General features: G+C 27.3%; 2 protein-coding genes across 3 annotated transcripts; both read left to right on the top strand.

The window, feature by feature from the left end:
• Positions 1-85: 85 nt before the first annotated feature.
• LOC122507503 lies at positions 86-20,691 on the top strand. Its single transcript, XM_043620252.1, has 4 exons — positions 86-113; positions 3,357-3,377; positions 17,680-19,670; positions 19,769-20,691. The coding sequence occupies exons 1-4, from the start codon at positions 86-88 to the stop codon at positions 20,045-20,047; spliced, it is 2,319 nt and encodes a 772-aa protein (XP_043476187.1). The 3' UTR covers positions 20,048-20,691.
• On the top strand, positions 6,381-13,538 carry LOC122507439. 2 transcript variants are annotated; one of them, XM_043620145.1, is made up of 7 exons: positions 6,381-6,691; positions 7,272-7,436; positions 9,515-9,741; positions 10,453-10,618; positions 12,409-12,514; positions 12,752-12,892; positions 13,428-13,538. In XM_043620145.1, exons 2-6 carry the CDS (start codon positions 7,364-7,366, stop codon positions 12,780-12,782), a joined length of 603 nt encoding a protein of 200 aa, XP_043476080.1. In that variant the 5' UTR covers positions 6,381-6,691; positions 7,272-7,363; the 3' UTR covers positions 12,783-12,892; positions 13,428-13,538. The 2 variants fall into 2 exon arrangements, with proteins under 2 accessions (XP_043476080.1, XP_043476078.1); XM_043620143.1 differs by having other exon boundaries at positions 9,512-9,741.
• Positions 20,692-22,395: the final 1,704 nt, after the last annotated feature.

Genomic DNA, 22,395 nt, shown 5'->3' with positions numbered 1-22,395 from the left:
GTTTAGAATACATTCTATTTATCAAAAAATAATTATTAATATTTAAAATAAGTACAGCAAACATTTTAAATATAGGTTTGTGTTTATGCATGTTCTTGGAGACGTTATTGAAGGTTAGGCCGCCATAGGCGTGAGTTGCGCAGTAGGAATAAAACGTCAAGTTTAGTTGAGTCTGATTTCTTATATGCACTGTGACTGCCTCGTGTTCTCGCGCTTCGCTAATTTGCCTTGTAATTTGTTTTGTTTATCTTTGTGCTTTTCTTTATTTTCTTGTAATGTTTATGTTCTATTTTTAATTTGGTTTGGTTTTATATTGTTTAAATTGACGAACAGAATCAAAAGTATTTGTGATAGCAGAGAAACTAGTTTATGAGTTGTAAGTGAAAATTTGTATAGTTAACCTCAAAATCATAACGCACTTTTTGATGATCTCAATGCTAATATAAACTTTATATTTTATCATTGCAAACCAATTTTATTTTAATTGTTTACGACCATATAACAATACTTCAATATGTAAATTATCCAAAAGTGTAAGAAAAGAATAGTATTGGAGTAGAGTAGACGTTTTCCGACTTTTTTTCAAAAATGCTAAATACTTTTCTCAATTTATTAAAAAAAAAAAATGTATATGCAGACCTTCAGAAATCCTATAATTTTTATAAGAATTTTGATATTAATATCCGAAAATCGATTCTGTCTAAACTCATTATTAATTTTTGTTATATATTATAATTCTTTTAAAAAGTATTTTAATCAAATTCTTTGAAAATTTAAACATTCTTCTTTTTCATGTTTATTTTATTTGGTTTTATTATTTTTATTTTCTTTTCTTTACTTAATTTCTCATAAAAGAAAATGTTTTCCCTAAAATCTAAAGTTACTAATACATACTAATACTTTCAATTTTTTTTTTTTCGAATTTTTGTTTTGAACTAGATTTCTTTTCTATATTTCTTGTAATCTAAATCGGCCAAAATAATTTTTATGGCCTTACAATTAATCGGAGAGTTGATATATAGCATTAATTGTGTAAAATGTAAGCAAATAATTAATTTTAAGTTCATGTTATATTCTTACCAAAAGTTTGTTTTCGAAAGAAGTAATTCATTTAGTTAGTTCAAGTAATAATTATTATAAATTTTGTTACTTTCTAAAAGTAACAAAAATCTTTTTTGTAAATGATAATTCATAAAAAGTAGAGAAATAATAAATTTATTGTAATTACCGACACTGTTTTTAAGTTATGTCTATTTTTAATTGCAGGGACTAATAATTTATAAAGATTAATTTTAACACAATAAAAATTATAATATTTAATTTTGCAAAAAACACTAAAGCATGTAATTTTAACTTCATACTTTCATATTCCTTTTTCAATTTGCATTGATACGATTTAACTTAATAATTTAGTCTTTGTTACATAATGGTTTCCAATGTACTTTCCACTCCTGAATACGATCCCTGATCTCAAATATAACCTAGCGTGACATACTTCTCAAGAAAGTTGGGTAAAGAAAGAAAAACGTGTTTTGGGGGTTTTCAAATTTTCCTTCTTTTTAAATACAGAAATCCAAAGTAAAATAAACAAATTTGAAATGTGTGAGTAAATACTAAAAACGTGATGTTAAAAAATTTTAATTTGTGTTATTTACTCTCTGAACTAAATTTACCAAATTTATCTAATTCCCGTCGATATGATACCACTAATTTAAAAAAAACGTATGTGCGCCAAATTTTTTTTCTTGAGTTTTTCAAAATCCCCTTTTTTAACCTATTTTTACGTGAAATGCCACTGTTGTTTCTAGTACATATAAATATATTTCTCTTTATGACCAACAAGAACTATGCATTTGATAAAATTTCACTAAACAAATTTTGACCTTTCAGAGCCGAAAATTTTGTTAATTGCAGGGCTCGGATTGGGCGACTTTTTCGACTTTTTTCGACTTTTTTGTGAAAAAATGCGACTAATCGACTTTTTTGAGATTCATTTTAGGAAAATACGAATGAAATTTAAATTTTTTTTTTAAATTTAAAGGAAAAAGTTTGAGTCAAAAAAATATTCTGTTACATTTATTTACAAATTTTTTGAAAACATCAGTAACTTCTTTTTTGAATAAATATTTAATTATTATTTTTCCATAGAAATTAAAATTCTTCAAAAGATTCAAACTCAAACCTTTTTGAAATTAAACAACTTATAAAAAAATTGTTATAAAACATGAAGAAATCGATTACTCCGAGTCTTCGACTCGGAACAATCGATGTCTTCATGTTTTATAATAATTAAAGATGACCGAGTGATAAAATCATTAATTTAAATTCTAAGACTTTATAAAAAAAAATTTTTTTAATTATTTTTTATGCAAATAGTTGAATTATTGGGAAGAAATTTATAAAATATTAGTAAGTACCTAATTGAATTTTGCAGAAGAATGTTGATATTTACAAAAATAATTGAAATTTTTAAGAGAATAAAAAAAAATTTTGAAAATAATTGAATTTCTGTCAAGAATTTTCTTACTTTTAAAGATAATTGAATTTTGCAAAAAATTGTATCAGAACTTTTTAAAATAATTAAATTTCCAGGATGAATTTTATTATTTTATGAAGATAATAAAAATTTTAACGAGGAATTTAAAAAAAATTTTGAAAATAATTGAATTTCTAGGATGAATTTTATTATTTATAAAGATAATTGAAAATTTGACAAGAATTATATTAAAATTCTTTACAAATAATTGAATTTCAGAGAAGAATTTTATTATTTTTGAAGATAATTGAATTTTGCAAAGAATTTTATCAGAACTTTTAAAAACAATTAAATTTTTATGATGAATTTTATTATTTATAAAATGTTTTGAATATAATTGAATTGGTGTGAAGAATTTTATTACTTTTGAAAATAAATGAATTTCAGAGAAGAATTTTATTATTTATGAAGATAATTGAAATTTCGACAAGAATTTTATTAAAATTTTTGTTAAATAATTGAATTTCGGAGAAGAATTTTATTATTTATAAAAATAATTGACATTTTAAAGAGAATTTTTAAAAAAATGTTAAAAATACCTAATTAAAATTTTGCTATGAATTTTATTAAATTTTATTCCTGATTGTTTGATATTAATGTATCTGTTGTTGAGAAATGTGATTTTTTTTACAATTTTGACAATTTAGTGTTTTTTTTGTCGTTTTTTCTAAAATTTCATGCGACTTTTTTCCAACTTTTTTGGAAATTTTATGTGACTTTTCTTGACTTTTGTTGTAAATTTATGCGACTAAAGCGACTTCTTTTAGTCTTAAAGACGATCCGATCCCTGTAATTGTTATTTTAAAAATAAAAACGTTAGTGATATATCAATATAAATGTAGTTACTTCAAGAGAAACTATCAAATATTTCTTTGGTCCTAAAAATATTTACAATTTATTTATAAAGAACAGACCATTTTATAAAAAAATTAATTTTTAAAATTTATATATAAATTATTTAAAATAAATAAATTTTAAGAAACTCTCGGAAAAAATTAATTTAGCAGATTTTACCAAACTTTAACGGAGTAGCGGATACAGCTTATTACGAAACCGAGTTTTGTAAAGTGTAAAGAATATTTCAGGATAAACTTTAGAAATATTCAGTATAAACTACGAAATTTCTATACTTGATCCTGAAATATTCCTTACACTTTACGAAACTCAGTATTGTAATAAGCTGTATCCGTACTGTGTGACCGTTTTGTAATATCTGGTAAATTTATTTTTTCCTTGTATTTACACTATAATTCTGTAAAATTTTCAATGTATAAGAATTTCAGAAAATAATTGAATATATTAAAAATTATTATGTTTTAAATAAATTTTAGTAACCATGGGGAAAATCATGAAAAAACAACCACCGAAAAAATATGGCATTTCTTCACGTCGCTTTCGAAAAATAGTTCAAGAACGCTTGTTAAACGATTGCAATCTCGTGCAATCTCAGCATAGTTCATCGACTCCACTCGAAACAAGTATTGGAGAAGTCTCAAATATTTCATCACTTTTACCTAATGTCGAATTACCTACTTTTATTGACAGTGAACCACCATCAAAATTATGCAATGTTAATATAGACTTGAATTTGTGTTCATCATCATTTTCAGACAATAATGAAATTTCTAACGCACCATGTATTGAAAACGAGCCTTGTGAAATGGAATCCAATGTTAGTGACAAGTTTGTTTTAGATTTCGACTCTGACAATAATTACAATTTTGATAGTGATTCGGAAATCACATGTAATGAAGACACCAGGAAGACCGATAGTGATCTTGGCGAAGATGACTTGGAATTATCAGATTTTTTATATCGGGATGAAACACCTGTAAAGGAAAATACGTTCTCAGCCAAGCTCCGAGAATGGGCATTAAAGTTCCACATAACTTTAATTGCCCTTTCAGCTTTATTACTCTTGCTAAGAGTATTTGATTCCAGTTTACCAGTAGATGCAAGGACGTTGTTAGGAACCCTCAGAAAAACAGAATGTGCTGAAATGAGTGATGGTGTGTATCACCACTTTGGTTTGGAAAGAGCAGTTGAGAACATACTTATTGAAAGAAGAAATAAAGGTGTGCAAGATCAAAAAGTAAAATTAATGATAAATGTAGATGGTGTTCCAATTTCGAATAGTGGGAAAAATACTTTCTGGCTTATATTGTGCTCCGAAGTAAATTCTGAGATCGTGTATCCTGTCGGTGCTTTCTACGGGACGAAGAAACCAATAGATGCAAACGAATTTCTTAATTCTTTTGTTCAAGAAGCAATCAACGTTTGTGAAAAAGGCGTGAAGAATCATAATGTTACTATAGAAGCTATAATTTGCGACGCCCCTGCAAAATCATTTATTTTGTATTTAAAAGGACACACTGGATACGACTGTTGTCCCAAGTGTCTAATAACAGGTGTATGCCATAGACCGCCACCATCAACAAGAGGAAAGAAGAAGAAGGGAAAAGTTTGTTTTCCTGGTATAGGACCATTTGCGCTAAAAACGGACCAGGATTTTAAACGCAATAAATATAATAGCTTTGAAACAGATGTTGAAATTGTTCTTACAAAGCTTCCTGGATTTGGCTGTATCAGTTGCATTCCTTTGGACTATATGCACTTAGTTTTGCTTGGAGTCACGAAAAAACTAATTTCTCTGTGGGTTCTCCGTAAATCAAAAGTAAAAATATCTTCCGATGCCTTAAACACAATATCAAATCGACTACTTCTGTTGCGAAATACAATTCCCGTTGAGTTTAATAGAAGGCCAAGGACTTTATGGGAATATAAATTCTGGAAAGCAACAGAATTTCGCACATTTTTGTTGTATGCAGGTGTCATTGTATTGCAAAACGTTGAAGGATTTTCTAGCGAGCTTTATTCTCATTTTCTCTTACTGCATACAGCAATTTCTATCTTATCAAGTGACAGACATATTTGCGACCCTAGAAATATTGATGTAGCACACGAAATGTTACAATTGTTTGTAACAGACTTCGATTCTCTTTATGGAAAAGAATTCATTTCCTACAATGTGCACAACTTGTTGCACCTTTGTGCAGATGTTAAACGATTTGGAGCTCTAGGAAATTTCAGCGCCTTTAAATTTGAAAATTATATGGGGACTGTGAAAAGGATGATCAGAAAGGGAGATAAACCGTTACAGCAACTTGCTAGAAGGTATGCAGAGGTCGAAAACATTCAAAAACTGAAGAATTATGCAACTGAAGAATTTATTCTAGATCATGCTCACAATAGAGGACCATTAACTCAAGACTGCCTAACAAATATTCCTAAACAATACAAAAATTTAAAAACCAAAGGATTTTCAATAAATTGTGATGATATTAGGAATAATTGTGTTATGCTAAAGGATGGAACATTCTTAATAGTAGAAAACATTTTGCAATTGGGTGGTCAGGACATTAAGATAGTTGGACATAGGCTTTGTTTCAAAGGCAGCCTATATGAAGATCCTGATTCCAGGTTAATAAATATTTACATGGCCAATAATGTCAATGAAGAGGAAAAACATTGTTTACTATTAAGCGATGTTATATCAAAAGCGTGGAAAATTCCAACCTCGAAAGGAATCGCAGTAATTCCATTATTGCACAAAGCAGAACGAAAATAGATGGTCACAATCATCACCCATTTTTTCCAGTGTTAATATTAAAAAGAACTTCTAGGTAACGTATATTATTATAATTTTTAGATCCTTAAAAAATAAATTACAAAAGAAAAAATTAAAGTATTTTTCTGTAATAAAGTAAATTAATTTAATTGAACATTGAATTATTAATAAAATATATAATCGATTAAATAATAATATGAGTAATAATCTTTCAGAGTTAAATTAAATATAATTTCCGACGAGAAAACTACTGGAAAAATTCAGAAATCAAGGCATTAAAGGGTGACTAAATATTCATTAACCTTAAAGAGAGAACAAATTGTGGCCGTATCTTCTTCACATGCTGATGGGAACGAAAATGGAACGTCCGTTAATTCGAAGAGCAGAAATACAGAAAAGGAAGAAAGCAATGAGGGAAACACGAAATAAAAATTTAAATTTCAGTCGACTATATCGGTAAAGGAACAATTTTTTTTTGGATACATCTTCGGCATCTGCGAAGATAGAGGAAGCCTTAACAGCTCCAAGTAAAATACCATTTTAAATATTAACTATATAAATCATTTTAAAGGTCAGAAGTTTTTGAAATTAAAAGATATGTTTTTTACAATTATTTTAGGCCTTACAAAGGAACAAAAAATTTTGTTTATTTTTAATGAAACATTCTCAGAATGACTGTTTTGATTTTTTCCAATTATTTTTTCAAAAAAGTATAATTTTTCAAGTTTTCTTATATATATTTTGTAAGAAAATAACTTTTTTTTATATAAAATCTAACTTATTTTAATTTTTGTAAAGTGACTTGTAACTAAAGTGAAATTTTAAAAACTATGTTTGAATAATTTTTCAAACAAAATTCAATTTTTGAAATTTTTAATTGAAAATGTTTAAAATAATTAAAAATAAAAATTTAAAGAATTTTAATTGAAAATTTTGAAACTAATTGAATTCTATAAAATTTGATAAAAAAAATCATCAAATTTAAATTTGAAATCAGACATTTTTAACAAAATTTTGTACCAATATTTTAATTGTAAAAGATTTATCGTTAAATACAATTAAATTGTTAGAGTTTTAATTGAAAATATTTCATTTTTTATTTGACAGTCTCTAATCCTGAAGAGGTAAACTCAAACTCCTTAGATAAAGAGGAACCACAAGATTCAAATTTATTGCAAGATTCAGCTGGTGACAATGGTATGCCGTCTAATAATGGAGGAAATCAGTCAAATGCAAAACCGCATTCAAATGCAGTTCTTAATCTTGCTGACTGTAAGTATATAATAACTATTAAATTAAATATAGATCATAGGATAATTACTTTCCTAAATATGATTTAATTTTTTTAGATAAATGATTATGCATTTTTTATGAAACTAAAATTTCGTAAAATTATATTGAAAATAATTTAACAAAAAAAATTTGCGAAGTCATTTGCAAATAAATTATAAGTATTTTTATATTTCTTGTCATTTTTATAGTAATTGAGTCCAGGGTTGCCACAGGTCAGGGAATTCAGGGAAAAGTCAGGGATTTTTAGCAAATGTACTGGAAAAATTGAATTTTAAAAATTCATGAAAAAACTCTGAAATTTGATATTTTTTTTGTTTGTCTCGTAAACTATGAAATTACCACGAATTTTAATACAAAACCTTGAATTTTTTCTATTTCAGACAATAATTTTTTTTTAAATAACTTAATTTTACAAAAACTATCATAAAATTATGACTCATACGTGATTTAATGAATCATTTTTACAATTTTCATAAATACTAAATTGATAAAAAAAATTTAGTTAAAAATAATAAAAAAAAAATTGAATTTTTGAAAAGTTACGTCAGTTCAGTATCATCTTTATAAATAGTACAATTCTTCTTCGAAATTCAATTATTTTTAAAAACTTGAATAAAATTCTCGTTAAAATTTCACAGGAATTCAATAATTTATAAAATATTTAATAAATTTCTTTGAAATAATTCAATTATTTCCATAAATAATAAAATTCGTCACAGAAATTCAATTAATTAAAAAGAGTTTTATAAAATTCGTCGCATGAATTCAATTATTTTTATAAATAATGAAACTCATCGCAGGATTTTAATTAATTTTTGATACAATATTCTGATTAAATTCTTCGATAAATATAATTATTCTTAAAAATTTCATTAAAATTTGTCAAAATAATTGAATTATTTAAAAATTTGTTGATAAAATTCTTTATGAGAATTTTTTTGTTGAGAAAATTTACTACTTTTTGAAAATAATTGAATTCTTGCGAAGGATTTTATTAGGATTTTGATAAATAATAAAATTCTTTTTGAAAAATTTCATGGTAATTTAAATTATAACAAAATATAAAGAAGGCGATCACTCCGAGTCGAAGACTTGGAGTAATCACCTTCTTTATGTTTTGTAATAATATTCTTATAAATTGTTGAATTTTAAAAAGGTTTGAATTTGAATGTATTGAAGAATTTTAATTCCTACGGAAAAATAATAATGATTTAATTATATTTATTTAAAAAAGAAATTATTGATGTTTTTGAATAATTTTACAATTAATGAAATTCATAAATAAATGTTATAGAACATTTTTTTGAGTTTTTAATAGTTTTTAGAGTGAATCAGAATATTTTTTAGGGTCAGGGAAAAAGTGAGAATTTTGTCTGGAAATTAGGGAAAAGTCAGGGAAAAATAAAATTAAATATTTGTGGCAACCCTGAATTCTTAATAGGGTAACTGCTCCAGTCGTTGGCACCCTTAAAACCAAATTTTGACTTTAGGAATTATTTTAATAGATAAAAACTAATATTATATAATACTTATAGTAAAATATGTATTCAGAATTTAATGCAGAATACGATAAAATGATAAATTTTGAATAAAATTAAACTGAAACTTTTAAATTATCTAATAATGATATAATGACACCAATTTCCAGTCGTTGGCACCCATACATAATCTTTAAACTTCTTATGTTTCAAACAAGCAAATTAATTTTTTTTTATTTTTTGATTTAACAAGAATAATTTATTATAATTTTAAGTAATAAACAACTACAAGAAAATATACTTATGTATAATTCAATAATAAATGTATATATATATTTTTTTTTTCAAAGAGACTGGAGCAGTTACCCTATTTTTTGAAATTATAGAAGTCATATTTTTCCAAAAATTATTTATTAGTATTTTTTAAATTTAAATGTTATTCAAGACCGGTAATAATCATATATTGCTTAAGTATTTTTTTCATGATTGAACATTCGTTGTTGCGATTTGCTTAATATGTTAATCGTTCATTATTAAAAATATATTATTTGGTTAAATCAACTATATTATTTTCAGTAGATGCATATCAGAAAGTTATGTTGACAAAAGTCACAAAAATAGAAGTGTCTGTAGATTTACTTGGTCGAATGGCAAAATCAAATGGTAGCAATACTATTGTAAACGATGTGACTTATTCATTTATGCATAAGGGGGAAGAGTTAAAAATGTTTCCTCTAAAAAGTAAAGAGGATTTTGACAGAACTGACCCTAAACTTGTACTAGACTCCGAATTGTACAAAATAGTTGTAAGTATATTTTAATTTGTTATAAGTTTTTTTAGAACCAACCAACCAACAACGCTATAATAATTATTTTATTGGTGGTTTTTATATGTGAACGTCCACATGAAAAGGGCCCATTTTATCGGTTTTAGTTTTCGAGATAATCGCAATTAAGTAATTTTTGAGAAAAACTTTAATTTTTTTATTTTTTATTATCAATCTACATATTTTTACAAGTCAAATCATGCGGTCTTCATTAATTTATTGTTAATTAAAGTGTTTGATTTCATTGGTGCTTTACAAAGAAGAAAAGGGTCCATTTTGTCGATTTTTTTTAAATATTCCGTATTTTCCATAGAGAAGGGGGGAGGGGGGATATAAAACCTATTGATTTTTTATTTTTAAGGACTGAAAACAATTATTATTTGAATAACTTACCAGAAGAACCAGAGATATCACAATTATTTGGTATCACAATCTTTAATTCAGTTTTTCTCGAAATGAGGATTTTGGAATTACAAACTTTGAAATTATGTAATTTATTGAATTTTTTTACCAAACAAGTTCTATGACCACTCAAAATTTTCTAAATTTTGCAAGCAATTCACCCATACAGATAAGTCCAATAGTGCCAAAATTAAATAAGACTTTTTTCATGTGAATGTCCACATATTAACACAAACAATACTTAATATTGACTCACACTATAGTTATTAAATTTTGATATTTTTACAGTACAGTGCGCTGAAGAATGTAGGAATATATAATACACCCAGTTTAACAGTGTCAGCAATGATGGAGAATGTAATGACTTTCAATCTGGGAAAGGAGTATTGTTTATCAGGAAAAAACAAGGAGAAACACAAATTCAGCCTTACAAATCTCTACAAGTTAATTTCCAGTATGTTAAAAATTCTCTATGTTATCTAAAATTGCCCTCTGCATTTTCAAAGGAGTCTGATCATTTTATTACATGGTTGCCACAAAAAATTAAACTTTGTTTTTCCCAGGTTTCATGACAGAATTTTGACTTTTTCCCTGACCCTAAAGAATATTCTGATTTACTTTAAAATAATAATTAGATACTGAGAAAAATGTTCGAATACATTTATATAATTTTTTTAGTTGTAAAATTATTCAAAAAGAACATTAACTTCATTTTTAAATTCAAAAATAATTAATTTCTTCAATAATTGAATGTTTTTTAAAATTTAATTTTTACGAAGAATTTTATTAACAACTTTTGAAAATAATTAAATCGTGAATTTCGAAGAGGGCTGTTTTTTGTGAGAAAATGATAAAAGAATTGTCCTCAAAAACAGTAAGTTAAAAATAATAAATTTTAATAAATTTTTTTTAGCTCAAAAGCAATTCAGCATTAGGTTAAAAAACAAGCAATCTTAGTTTAAAAGTAAAAAAAAGACACTTTAAAACATTTTTCTAATCTAAAAGTACCTCAGATGAATTTTTTCTTTTAAGAAAACGGCAATGAATATGTAATAATGCAAAAAATACAAATTAAGTAAAATTTGAAAAAAAAATCCGAGTTGAGACCTTTTCGAAATTCACTATTCAATTGAATTCATGCGAAAAATTTTATTAAATTTTGTTTAAATAACTGAAATTTTGTCAAGAATGTTATTAAAATTTTTGACAATAATTTAATTCTTGAGAAGAATTTCGCTATCTATTTATAAAGATAATTTAATTCTTGAAGAGAATATTTAAAAACTTTTGAAAATAATTTAATTTCTACAAAGTATTTTATTATTTACAAAAAAAAAAATTATTGCCACGAATTTTAAAATTTATCAAAACTAATTGAATTTTGGAAAAGAATTTTATTAAAATTCCTTAAATAATTGATTTTATAGGAAGAATTTTGTTGTTTATCAAAATAATTGAATTCTTTTGCAGAGTTACTTAAAACTTATTAAAAATAATTTATTTTTTGCGACAAATTAAAAAGTTAGTTATGAAAATAATTAAATTATTGCGACAAATTTTATTATTTTATTGAATAATTAAATATTTCTTAAAATTGAATTCTTTCGTCGAGTTTTGATACAATTTTTAAGAATAATTGCAATTTTCGAGGAATTTATTTAAAATTGTATTAAAAATATTTGAAATTCTGCAATGAAAATTATTTATTTCTTAAATTTTCTTAATTCTTAGTCTTAATTCTTAATCTTAATTTTTGCTATTTATAAAGATAATTGAATTCTTAACGAGATATTCGTTAAAATTATTAAAAATAATTGAATTTTGTCAAGAATTTTATTACTTTTGAAAATAAATTAATTCTTGTTGTGAATTATAATAAACTTTTGAAATAATGAAAAAATGTATGAAATGTATGAAAAAAAAAAAATGTATGAAAAATGTATTCCTGTCAGAAATAGAAAAAAAATTTTAAACGTTTTGTGTTAGAATTCGTGGTAGTTTTATAGTTTATGAGGCAAACAAAAAAGATACCAAAAATTCAGAATTTTCTTATGAATTCTAAAATTTTAATTTTTTCCAGTACTTTTAATAAAAATCTCTGACTTTTCACTGAATTCCCTGACCTGTGGCAACCCTGATTTAACGTTCAAATAGTATTATTAATTAAGTGTTTAATTTAAAAAAATGTGTTAACCACGTATATGCATAAAAATATAGGTTTATTCATTATTTTTGTTCACACAGAAGCTGCTCTGGACTTATTAAAGTGCAAGAATGAATCAAACAAGTCCATTGATGGTTTTCTTAGCAATTGGCTATCAAATTGCACTCTCAGGAGTCGCAGACAAGAGTAAGCCAATTAACTTTTTTAATAATTTTTTGCTTTCTTGTGGAAAGAAGCTTTGTGTTCTTCTAATTTATAAAATTTTTAAAATGGTTGATACAATTTTCCCCTATATAGGAATATGTTATATAAAAAAAAAATTCTGCCTAAAAAAATTCTAAATAATTAGAAAAATAATTAAAATAATAATATTAAAATAATTATTAATAATTTTTTCTTACTAAAATTTCTTACTATTTTTAGGGCTTCTGTACCAAATGTAATGGAATTATGAAAATGATTATTTTTACATAAAAAATTTCCTTAAAAAGGGGTATGAATATCTTTCTAATGCTCGTAAACAAGTTCCCAGGAAAAGGGGGCTATGAGTTACGTCCACTACAGGTGAGCGAAAATATTAAATTTCTATAAACAAATACTTACTATACATATAATTAGCAATATATTTTTAGCATTGTAAGTATTTAAGTATAAAGCATAATTTATATGGATTATAATTTATGAACTTGTTACTTTTTTCAATTCTGTTAAAAAAATGTTTCTTTTATAATTAATTAGATATTTATTATATACATTAAATTAATTATAATATTAACTTTAATAATCTTATATTTTGTCTTTCTTTAACTAATTAATTAATTTAATTTAAATGTTCCAAGTACACATGTAGTATGCAATACACTCCAACGCCGGTTTTCTATGTTTTGATTCGTTAAAGGTAATGTTAAAGTATTGTTCGCTTTAACGGACGACTCCCCACGGATAGTCCGCTAAACAGACTTTGGAGTGTATTATATATCAGTCTAAAAACAAAAATTTTCCAATTGAAATGTTATTTTATTTATCTATTGTAATTTTTTCATAATTTCTATAAGCAAATTACGGATATATGTAATTTATTTGTCATTGTTTGTTGCAGGTCTGTTCAAAAAGTGGACATCCAATCTAAGATGAATTCTTATTATTATTCTTTACCATTGTACACGAAATATAAATTTTTTTTGCAATAAAATATTTGCAAATAAAACTATTACATGTTTTCCGATCGTAAAAATTCACCTTAAATATATTACCTTTTTTAATTTGCCTGTAGTATTACTAAAATTTATAGTTACTGTTAGAATTAGTTTTTAATTAAAATTATAATATAATTTAAATTCGTTAGACTAATAGAAATCGTATCGTGCAATCTTACCACGATCTTACATGTAAGTTTACCACGTTCTTACGTGTAAGCTTACCTCGATCTTACGTGTAAGCTTACCTCGATCTTACGTGTAAGTTTACTACGACCTTAGGTGTGAGCTTACCACGACCTTGCCGTGTAAGCTAACTACGACCTTAATGTGTAAGCTTACCATAGCCTTACTGTGTAAGCTTACTATAAGGCGGAACTTTTTAGACGACATCATGTTTACCACACTCTTACTTGGTAACCTTACAAGCCCTACAGATGTCCTTCCAGTAACCTTACCTTGAGAAGCTGTGCTATGTGGGAATGGACGAAATGGACTGAAAGAAATCTACTGTTACCGACAGAAAGTTCCTAGAGAATTGTGGTAAATTCAACAAAACAATGAAATTTCATTGTTTAACAATTCTCTAGGAACTTTCTGTCGGTAACAGTAGATTTCTTTTCGTCCATTTAAACTTACCAATTCATTTATTCACATGGTAAATTCAGTCGCGCTTGTCAAACTTTGCTTTTACCAATTTTTAACAAATATTCACTGTTTCTTATCGAAATCGGCATTTTTACATTCCAGGACAATTGTGCTTTCAATTTATAATGTGTACTCTGGTCATGTGATTTTAATTTTAATGCTAAAATAAGACCGTATTCGGCGGATGAAAAAAAGATTGAGTCAAACGTCCCAATACGGTTTTTACTCGAATCCGTATTGGCTCAGAGCTTCACTCAATTCCTAAACGCTCCACTCAATACTTCTTTTTTTACTGGGACGTATAGCTGAAACAGCAATACTGTATTGCTGTTCTTAAAATACAGTATTGGTGTTTTTCACGTACAGTAGAACCTCGATTATCCGAGGTAATGTGGGGAAGAGGTACCTCGGATAATCGAAAACTCGGATAACACGGAACCAATGAAAATTTCAAAATTTTAAATTATTTTTCATGTGTTTAAAGTGTTAGAATAATATTAAATGACAAAAATGGACGAAATTTTAAATGCAATGATCACAAATAGTGGTTTTGTAAAATTTATTTTCCAAATTTAGTCGCTCGATCCGTTTTATCCGAGTTATTCCGCATTATCCGAGCATGTTTTGTGCCTCGGATAATCCGGAATCTCGGATAATCGAGGCTCGGATAACCGAGGTTCTACTGTACATATTACTGTCTCTCACATACATATATGGCTGTTCTACACTGAAACAGCAATACTGTATGACTGTTCCATATCCACCAATATAATATGTGAGAATTGGCCATATTTATGGCAGTACATACCATAAATATATTTTTCTCAGTGATAGATATTGAAAAGATATATTAACCCTTAACATCAAAAATATTAAACTTCAATATCTAGATATTTAAATCACATGCTAGATATTAACGCTTAACATCCAGAAGAATAAAAATATTAAACTTTAACATCTAGATATTTACCTTAAATATCCATTTTTCTCCATGTAGATAACATTGTTCCATATAGAATGTCACAGTTTCTACACTGAAAAAAGTCTTAGTAAATTTGACTACTTTTTAACACCTTCGCAGTCAAGACCAAAATCTCATAGTGGGTTCAAAATGTCGACAACTTTTTAGAAAACTAAAATTTGCGCAAACGAGCATACTATTGTTTTTGAAGTCGCTGTTAAGTATACTACACTTACGACCCAGAGTTTACCACGTGGAGGTATGCAGTCGGATTTTACATTCCTTTATTTATTTTGTTTTTTATATTACTTTTTGTTTGTTCTTATATTGGATCCGTCATTTTTGAAACCGATATTACATTTTTAATCTACGACATCAATCAATCCCAAGTAACAACTTTTAAGTAAATCTGATAAATTTTTTAAAATGGCGCCAGCCATATTCGAACCGCCAAATTGTATTTAAAAAAATCTGATGCTAGATTCGTAATCAACGACCCCGAAAACCGACGAGTAACGAGTTTTTGAAAATGTCGTCCGCTATAATTGGCAGAATGCCCCCAATACGGTTTTCACGCGAAAACGTATTGGCAGAAACTCACCGCCAATACTATTCGCTCTCTTCCAATCCTGCTTTTTTTACTCGGACGCTCGCCCGCTACGATGACTTGCTTAATACAGTAATACTTTACAAATCTGTTTCTCACCAAAAAAGACAAAAACAACAAAATATAATCTCATTTATAAAATCACACTATAACCACATTACAAACCCTGACATTTATATATAGCATTAACAAAATAAAAAACATTCTTAATTGAATCGACGTCTGGATTACATAAAATTTGAAACCATCTTTCTTCCGAAACATCTAGAGCAGTAGTTGCATCTATGAACATTCTTCTCTCCTGATTAAAAGTTGTACATTCAATCAAGATATGCAAAACAAACTCAGTTTCTCTTATATCTTTATGGCAAAAAGCACAATATTTTTTTGTATTAAAATTCTGGGTTGGTATTTGTTTAATAATCGAAGTTGCATAATGACAGTCACAAATTTGTAGGGAATTTTCATTTCCAAATATTTCTGAGGTCCTTTATTTACATTTATATAAAGATACATACACAGGGAGGAAGAGGAGCGGGATCTCTCCAGATCTTCTTCACATGATTTTTTTTCAAATTTTTTCAACCATAACAATTTATTTTTTTGAATTAACTCCAGATCTAGTGAATTCCAGCTCTCCTTCTCCCCTATACTCTCGAATATTATTTGAACCTGCAACCACCAGTTATATCTCAATTTACTATCTTTGTTCTTACTAATTTCCTTCAACCTATTAAAGCATATTTTTGGATATCTTTCATTACTCATCTTTAAAATTTTCTCTATCTAATACAGTAATACTTGAGGACATTTCTGCCACAATTTAACTGATAACTGTAATTAATTTTACTACTTAAAATAATTGCATTAATACCTTTTTCACAGTTGGTACTCTTCTAAAACTTTTTAACAAAAATTACATCGAAAATTATTCAACTATGATATAGAAGAAGTAAAATCTACTACAAAATTTCACTTCACTCCAACTACTTTAAGTAGTATAGAATCTATTAATTTTTATAGTTATTTCTGTAACATACCTGCAGTTACAATTTTAACTACAAATTTACTTTAATTAAATTAATAAATTTTGACTACATAAAATAGTTGAAATATAAGTATGCAAAGATAGTTAGACTAACTAAAAAAGTAGTTTCTTTTATTACTTTTTACTCTACTAAGGGGATGTAGTTGAAAATATCTCATGGATTTTTTTCAGTGTATGTAGTTAAGCTACAGCCGCCATTTTTAATTTTTTTTAAACATAAATATGTAATAAGTTTATATAATTATGTGTTAATTTTAACTTCACACGCAGAGTTTTAATTTATTTAAGCATTTTTAAAAACTTCTGTGGTGTGTTATTATAAATGTGTGTCATCTTAATGTCTATGTTTATCAGTGTTAATTTATGTTAATGTTTATTTATTTATTTATTTATTACAAAATTGGTTTTATAATCTTTTATAGTTACGACTCCAAACTCTATGTTTTCTCTGACGTTTGATGGGTGAATTTATTTTTATTTTTTGATGACGAATGTTTATTTATTAATTTTTTTGACTCCCTGAAGAGGAAATCATTTAGATTTCGAAACGTTGGAGTAAACTAATTTTTTAAAAACTATTTGTCTGAATGCTTTCGTTTTATTGTCCTTCACTATAATTATACTATTTCTCGGTCGTAAAAGATTGATTAATAATTATGTATTATTTAAATAAAAAAAACCGCAATTCAAAAAATATTTTCGTATATAAAAAAAAATTCTTTTCAACTTCATGCATTTTTCACCATTGAGAACGGTAATCTCCCCTTAATATAAGAATTTTACACTTTTTTGCAAAGTTTAAAAAAAATTTTTATATTATGTCTCACATTGTTAAATTATTTATATAAATAAAAAATTACAGTGAATTTAAATAATTATACCATTTTTAAGGTTACCTCAAAGATGATGGTGTACACGTCGAGCAATATTTCTCGGAAACTTGTGAAAAGGAAGGCTTTTACTCTGATCCTTTAGACTGCAGCATATTTTACCGATGCATAAACTGGGGTAATAGTAGACCCTTAACTAGATTCAAGTTTCAATGTGGACTAGGTACAGTATTTTCACAGTCTATGGGAAACATATGCGTGCCTCCTAGAGATAGTGAAAGAATGGAATGTGTTGAATTGGAAAATGAGATTCAGATTGATTTGGAATCATCGACTTCTAATATGGTATCAAAAATTAATATTCGTAACAGTAATGAAATGCAACATGACATTTTACATAGATGTAGTCAACCATCAACAATTTCAAGAGAAGAATGTAGATACTTATTTTCTACTACAAATATTGAAAAAATGTATTTACCTGGGACCGATAATCCTAGTCGATTTAATAAATTTAAACCTTATAATGATAATAATCCCATCTTTTTTGAAAATGAAAATTCTTTAACCAAGTCACAAATTTTTTCTCAAACTGAAAAAGCATTTGATGTTTGTACTCACGAAGGATTTGTTCCCGATTTAAAAGATTGCCAAAAGTTTTATCGCTGCGTTCAGGACCAATTCGGATATAGAAAATTTAGTTTTCATTGTGCTACTGGAACAGCGTGGGATCAAAACGAACAAACTTGCAATTATGTTTCGCTAGTTCCAACATGTAATTATGCAAATAGTACACAAACTCAAAGCAGTTTTCAATCTATGGGAGCCAACAGGATTCCATCTACATTTTCTTCAACTGAAAAGAGCATTAACATGGGTGCAACCAGATATGATCTTTCAGAGACAACAACATCCATGTATTTGTTCTCATCATTAAGCACGCTTAACGACAAAGAAAGTAACAATTCAGTCGACAGTAAAGATGCAGTTTATAATGAATCGTGTACTTCTGACTGCAAACTGGTAGATGGTGTTGTTTGTAACATACCCGGATTTTATGCTCATCCATTAAAATGTAACAAATTTTATCGTTGCGTTGACAATGGAAATGGATTCAATGTTTATTACTTTGACTGTCCACTCGGAACAATATTTGATCCCAGTATAAATGTCTGTAATTATCCAGAATCAATTTATCCACCTAGAAAGTGCGTTTCCACACAACATACTTCATCATCTATGGAACCATTTTTAACTAATCCTCCATCGTCAACAATGAAATCTCAAGAGCTATCAACATTGGCATACGTCACAGAACTCACAACTTTGACCATAGAAAGTAATTCTTCAGAATTAACAACAAGTGTGTCGAAAAATGAACTTTCAACTGAAGAATCTCATTTAACTACAGAAAAAATTCCACCTCTTGATTCAACAACCAGTTCTGAAACTTTGGAAACTGGAGAAGAATCAAATACAACAACTATGAAATTTAGTTCTACTTTACAGTATTTAGAAACTACAACTGCAACTGAAATATCTACAGTAGCTACTACTGCAGGAAGTTTAACAATGACTGATGGCACTTTAATGACAACATCAGCCACAATGGAAAAATCTACTTTATCAGAATTAGAAACACCAAAAACAGAAGTAAATTTAGAAAGTACAACTAAACATGGTGTAGAAGTTTCCACAAGTATTACCGAGTCGGTGACCAAAATTGAAGAACTAATAACGACTAATACAATAATACCAGCAGACAATGCTTTCTCTAATTGTCCAATTGCTTCAAATATTACTGACGAACAAGTTCTACTAGTGTGCCCAACGGGATTTAAGCGTCATCCCAAGTTCTGTAATATTATTTATCAGTGTACTACACATGATAACTCACAAATAAAATTTTTAACACTTCGATGTCCTGAAAATACTATTTTTGACGAAACTAAAATTCAGTGTGTTCCTGAATCCGAAAGTTCGCAACCTTGTGAGGGATCTATTAGCCATGAAAGAATTCATAGGCGATCAGATAGCAAACGACTTCTAAATGTAAGTATTCCTTGTAAAAAAAAGTATTGGGGGATACGGGTTTCCGTATTGCGAGTGCCAACTTTATATTTTAATAAAACTTTATATGTATTTTTCAGATTAAATTAGTATCTCACGCAGTATGTCCAGATGAGGGCTATTACCCGTTTCATTATGGGTGCAGTATTGCTTTTTTCAAATGTAAGCGAAATACAAGAAATGTTCTTCAAGCATATTTATACAAATGTCCACCTGGTTCTGTATTCTGGACTATTTCAAAGAGCTGTGAAAAAGTATCTTGGTTAAAAACATGTACATCGCAATCTTTCGAAACAGAAAAAATATTTTGGGAAAACAGATGGGATGTTCCGACAGAAAATGATAATTTTTATACATGAAAATTATTTTTGTAACCTCTTAACTTACTAAATGTAAACGTAATAATTGAAACTTCTTTATTTTACATTTTGACTGATTTTAAAAATATAATTATAATTAAAATCAAATTATTTTAATAGTGTACTGTACTTTACAAAGATAAAAAAATATATTATGTACTTGTATTTTTACACAGCATTAGCTGACGTAAAAAAATTTATAAAATATTAAATCAATCCTTGTGGCAATCAAGTAACTGTTAGACATTTATTATGTATGCATAATTATAATTCTAATTGATAAAACTTTCTCCAAGATCGAGATATTTCAAGTTTAACAAACAAGGAACTCGAATAACACAACTATATATTATTATCGTATTGCATTGTAAGCCATACCATATTGCAATTCAATATTGTAGCAATGTTGGAACAAGATTTAAAAGTTACCATTGCAATTCTAAAGCAATATTACAGGAAAATATTGACTCAATATTGCTGAATTATTATATTTATCTAGAAGTAAATACGACCCTAAATATGGGCATAAATACGAGCCTTAGTACACTGAAAAAAAAAATCTGCCCGCCCTCCGGGCGGACACATTCTCATCCGCGCTTCGCGCGGAGGGCTCGCAAGTTTCAGCGCGCCTCGGGGGGCGCGAAATATTGGTCGTCGCGCTTCGCGCGCAAATAGCTCGCTTCGCTCGCAGTCGTCAGCGGAGATTGTGCATTACTTGCGTTCTTGATCCTTTTTCCTATTATATGTTTTATTTTTTTCTTTTTCCTACTATATGTTTTATCAAACTTTTTTTTTTAAAGTTACTACGACTTTAAGGATAACATTCTCATCACCTATTTTTGTTTGCTGATGATTGTAAAATTAAGTACACTTTTAAGAAAATTTTTAGTCCTGCTAATTAAAAGTGTGAAATTATTCTTAATTACTTACTTTCTTCGCAGAAACATGGTTTGCTGAATTTTCGTCTATAATAGATTTACATGAAAAAATAACTTTAATTTTTAGAAAAGTTTCAGGCTAAACATTCAATAAAGTGGGACATGTAAACCTTTACACAATTAATTTTAATATTGGATAGTAAATAATACTACGAAGTTTGCATGTAAATCTTTAAATAATTTTTAGGAAGTATTCAGCATCGGGCTCGTCACCTTGTCATCTTCACAACTAAACACGTCAGTTACACTTAAACTCCAGCCAAAAAAAATTTTATTTTTCTAATAAAGAAATATTTTGTTGAATATTTTGTTGTAAACTACAGATTTTTAGAAAGGTTTTAACATTTCAGAAAATAAATAAAACTTTATAAAACAGTTAAGTTGGTCTGGCCCAAAAACTTAAAAAAAAAAAATTATGAAAAAATGTTATAGAGGAAAGTTGTTTGTATTTTCCTAATATAAAATAATATAAAGTTAAAAATTTTGAAATTTGAAAAAATTGAGTTTTCAAAATTTTGAAACTACTATAGTTTCTGTAGTTTTCAACAAAAATGGCTAGTTAACGAACTTAGCCTTCATTTCTATACCAACTTTAAGCGTGTTAAATTTAAAAACGATCAGATAAGATTTTCAAAAGTTATTGTGCCTACAACATTTTGGTCTATAGACGGACATACATACAGACAGACAGACACACAGACAGACGGACTCGCCGGACCATGTTTTTCGGGTTCAGGGGACCTCAAAACGTAAAGATTTCATAAAATTAGCAAACGTCAATTTTCGACCAAAACTAATACTTTCTCATGTGATGAGAACGTAATAAAAATTAGTTTTTTGGAAATAACTCGAAAAGTTTAGGGTTTGGCAAAAAGTTGTCAACAGCAAAGTTGTAGATGATGCAAAACCGAGAAAAAAAGTCTCTGGTAGCAAAATCGCATATGCAATAATGTCGGAGATAATGGAGTCGGAATATTGAATTTTTTTCAAAAAAGCGCACAAAAAATATAAATAGAGAGTGATTTTTCCGAAAATTACGACTTTTTTGTGTACAATTATGTTTTTCGAGTATTTTAGGGTGAGACTATGCCAAAATCAATTAACTGACTTTTATTCCTTTCAAAAAATTCGATTTTCAGTGTTATTTTAAGATTTTTTTAGTTTTTTTTAACATTTAAGAGACTATAACTTCGAAAATTGAGTTTTTATGAAAAAATGTTGTGAAGAAAAGTTGTTTGTATTTTCCTTATCTAAAATAATGAAAAGTTAAAAATTCTGAAATTTGAAAAAATTGAGTTTTCAAAATTTTGAAACTACCGTAGTTTTTGTAGTTTTTAACGAAAATGGCTGGTTAACGAACTTAACCTTTATTTTTACACCAACTTTAAGTGTGTTAAATTTAAAAACGAT

This window comes from Leptopilina heterotoma, unplaced genomic scaffold, assembly GCF_015476425.1.
Source record: "Leptopilina heterotoma isolate Lh14 unplaced genomic scaffold, ASM1547642v1 Lhet_47, whole genome shotgun sequence".
NCBI classification, from domain to species: Eukaryota; Metazoa; Arthropoda; class Insecta; order Hymenoptera; family Figitidae; genus Leptopilina; species Leptopilina heterotoma.
This window is presented reverse-complemented; position numbering and strand designations above follow the sequence as displayed.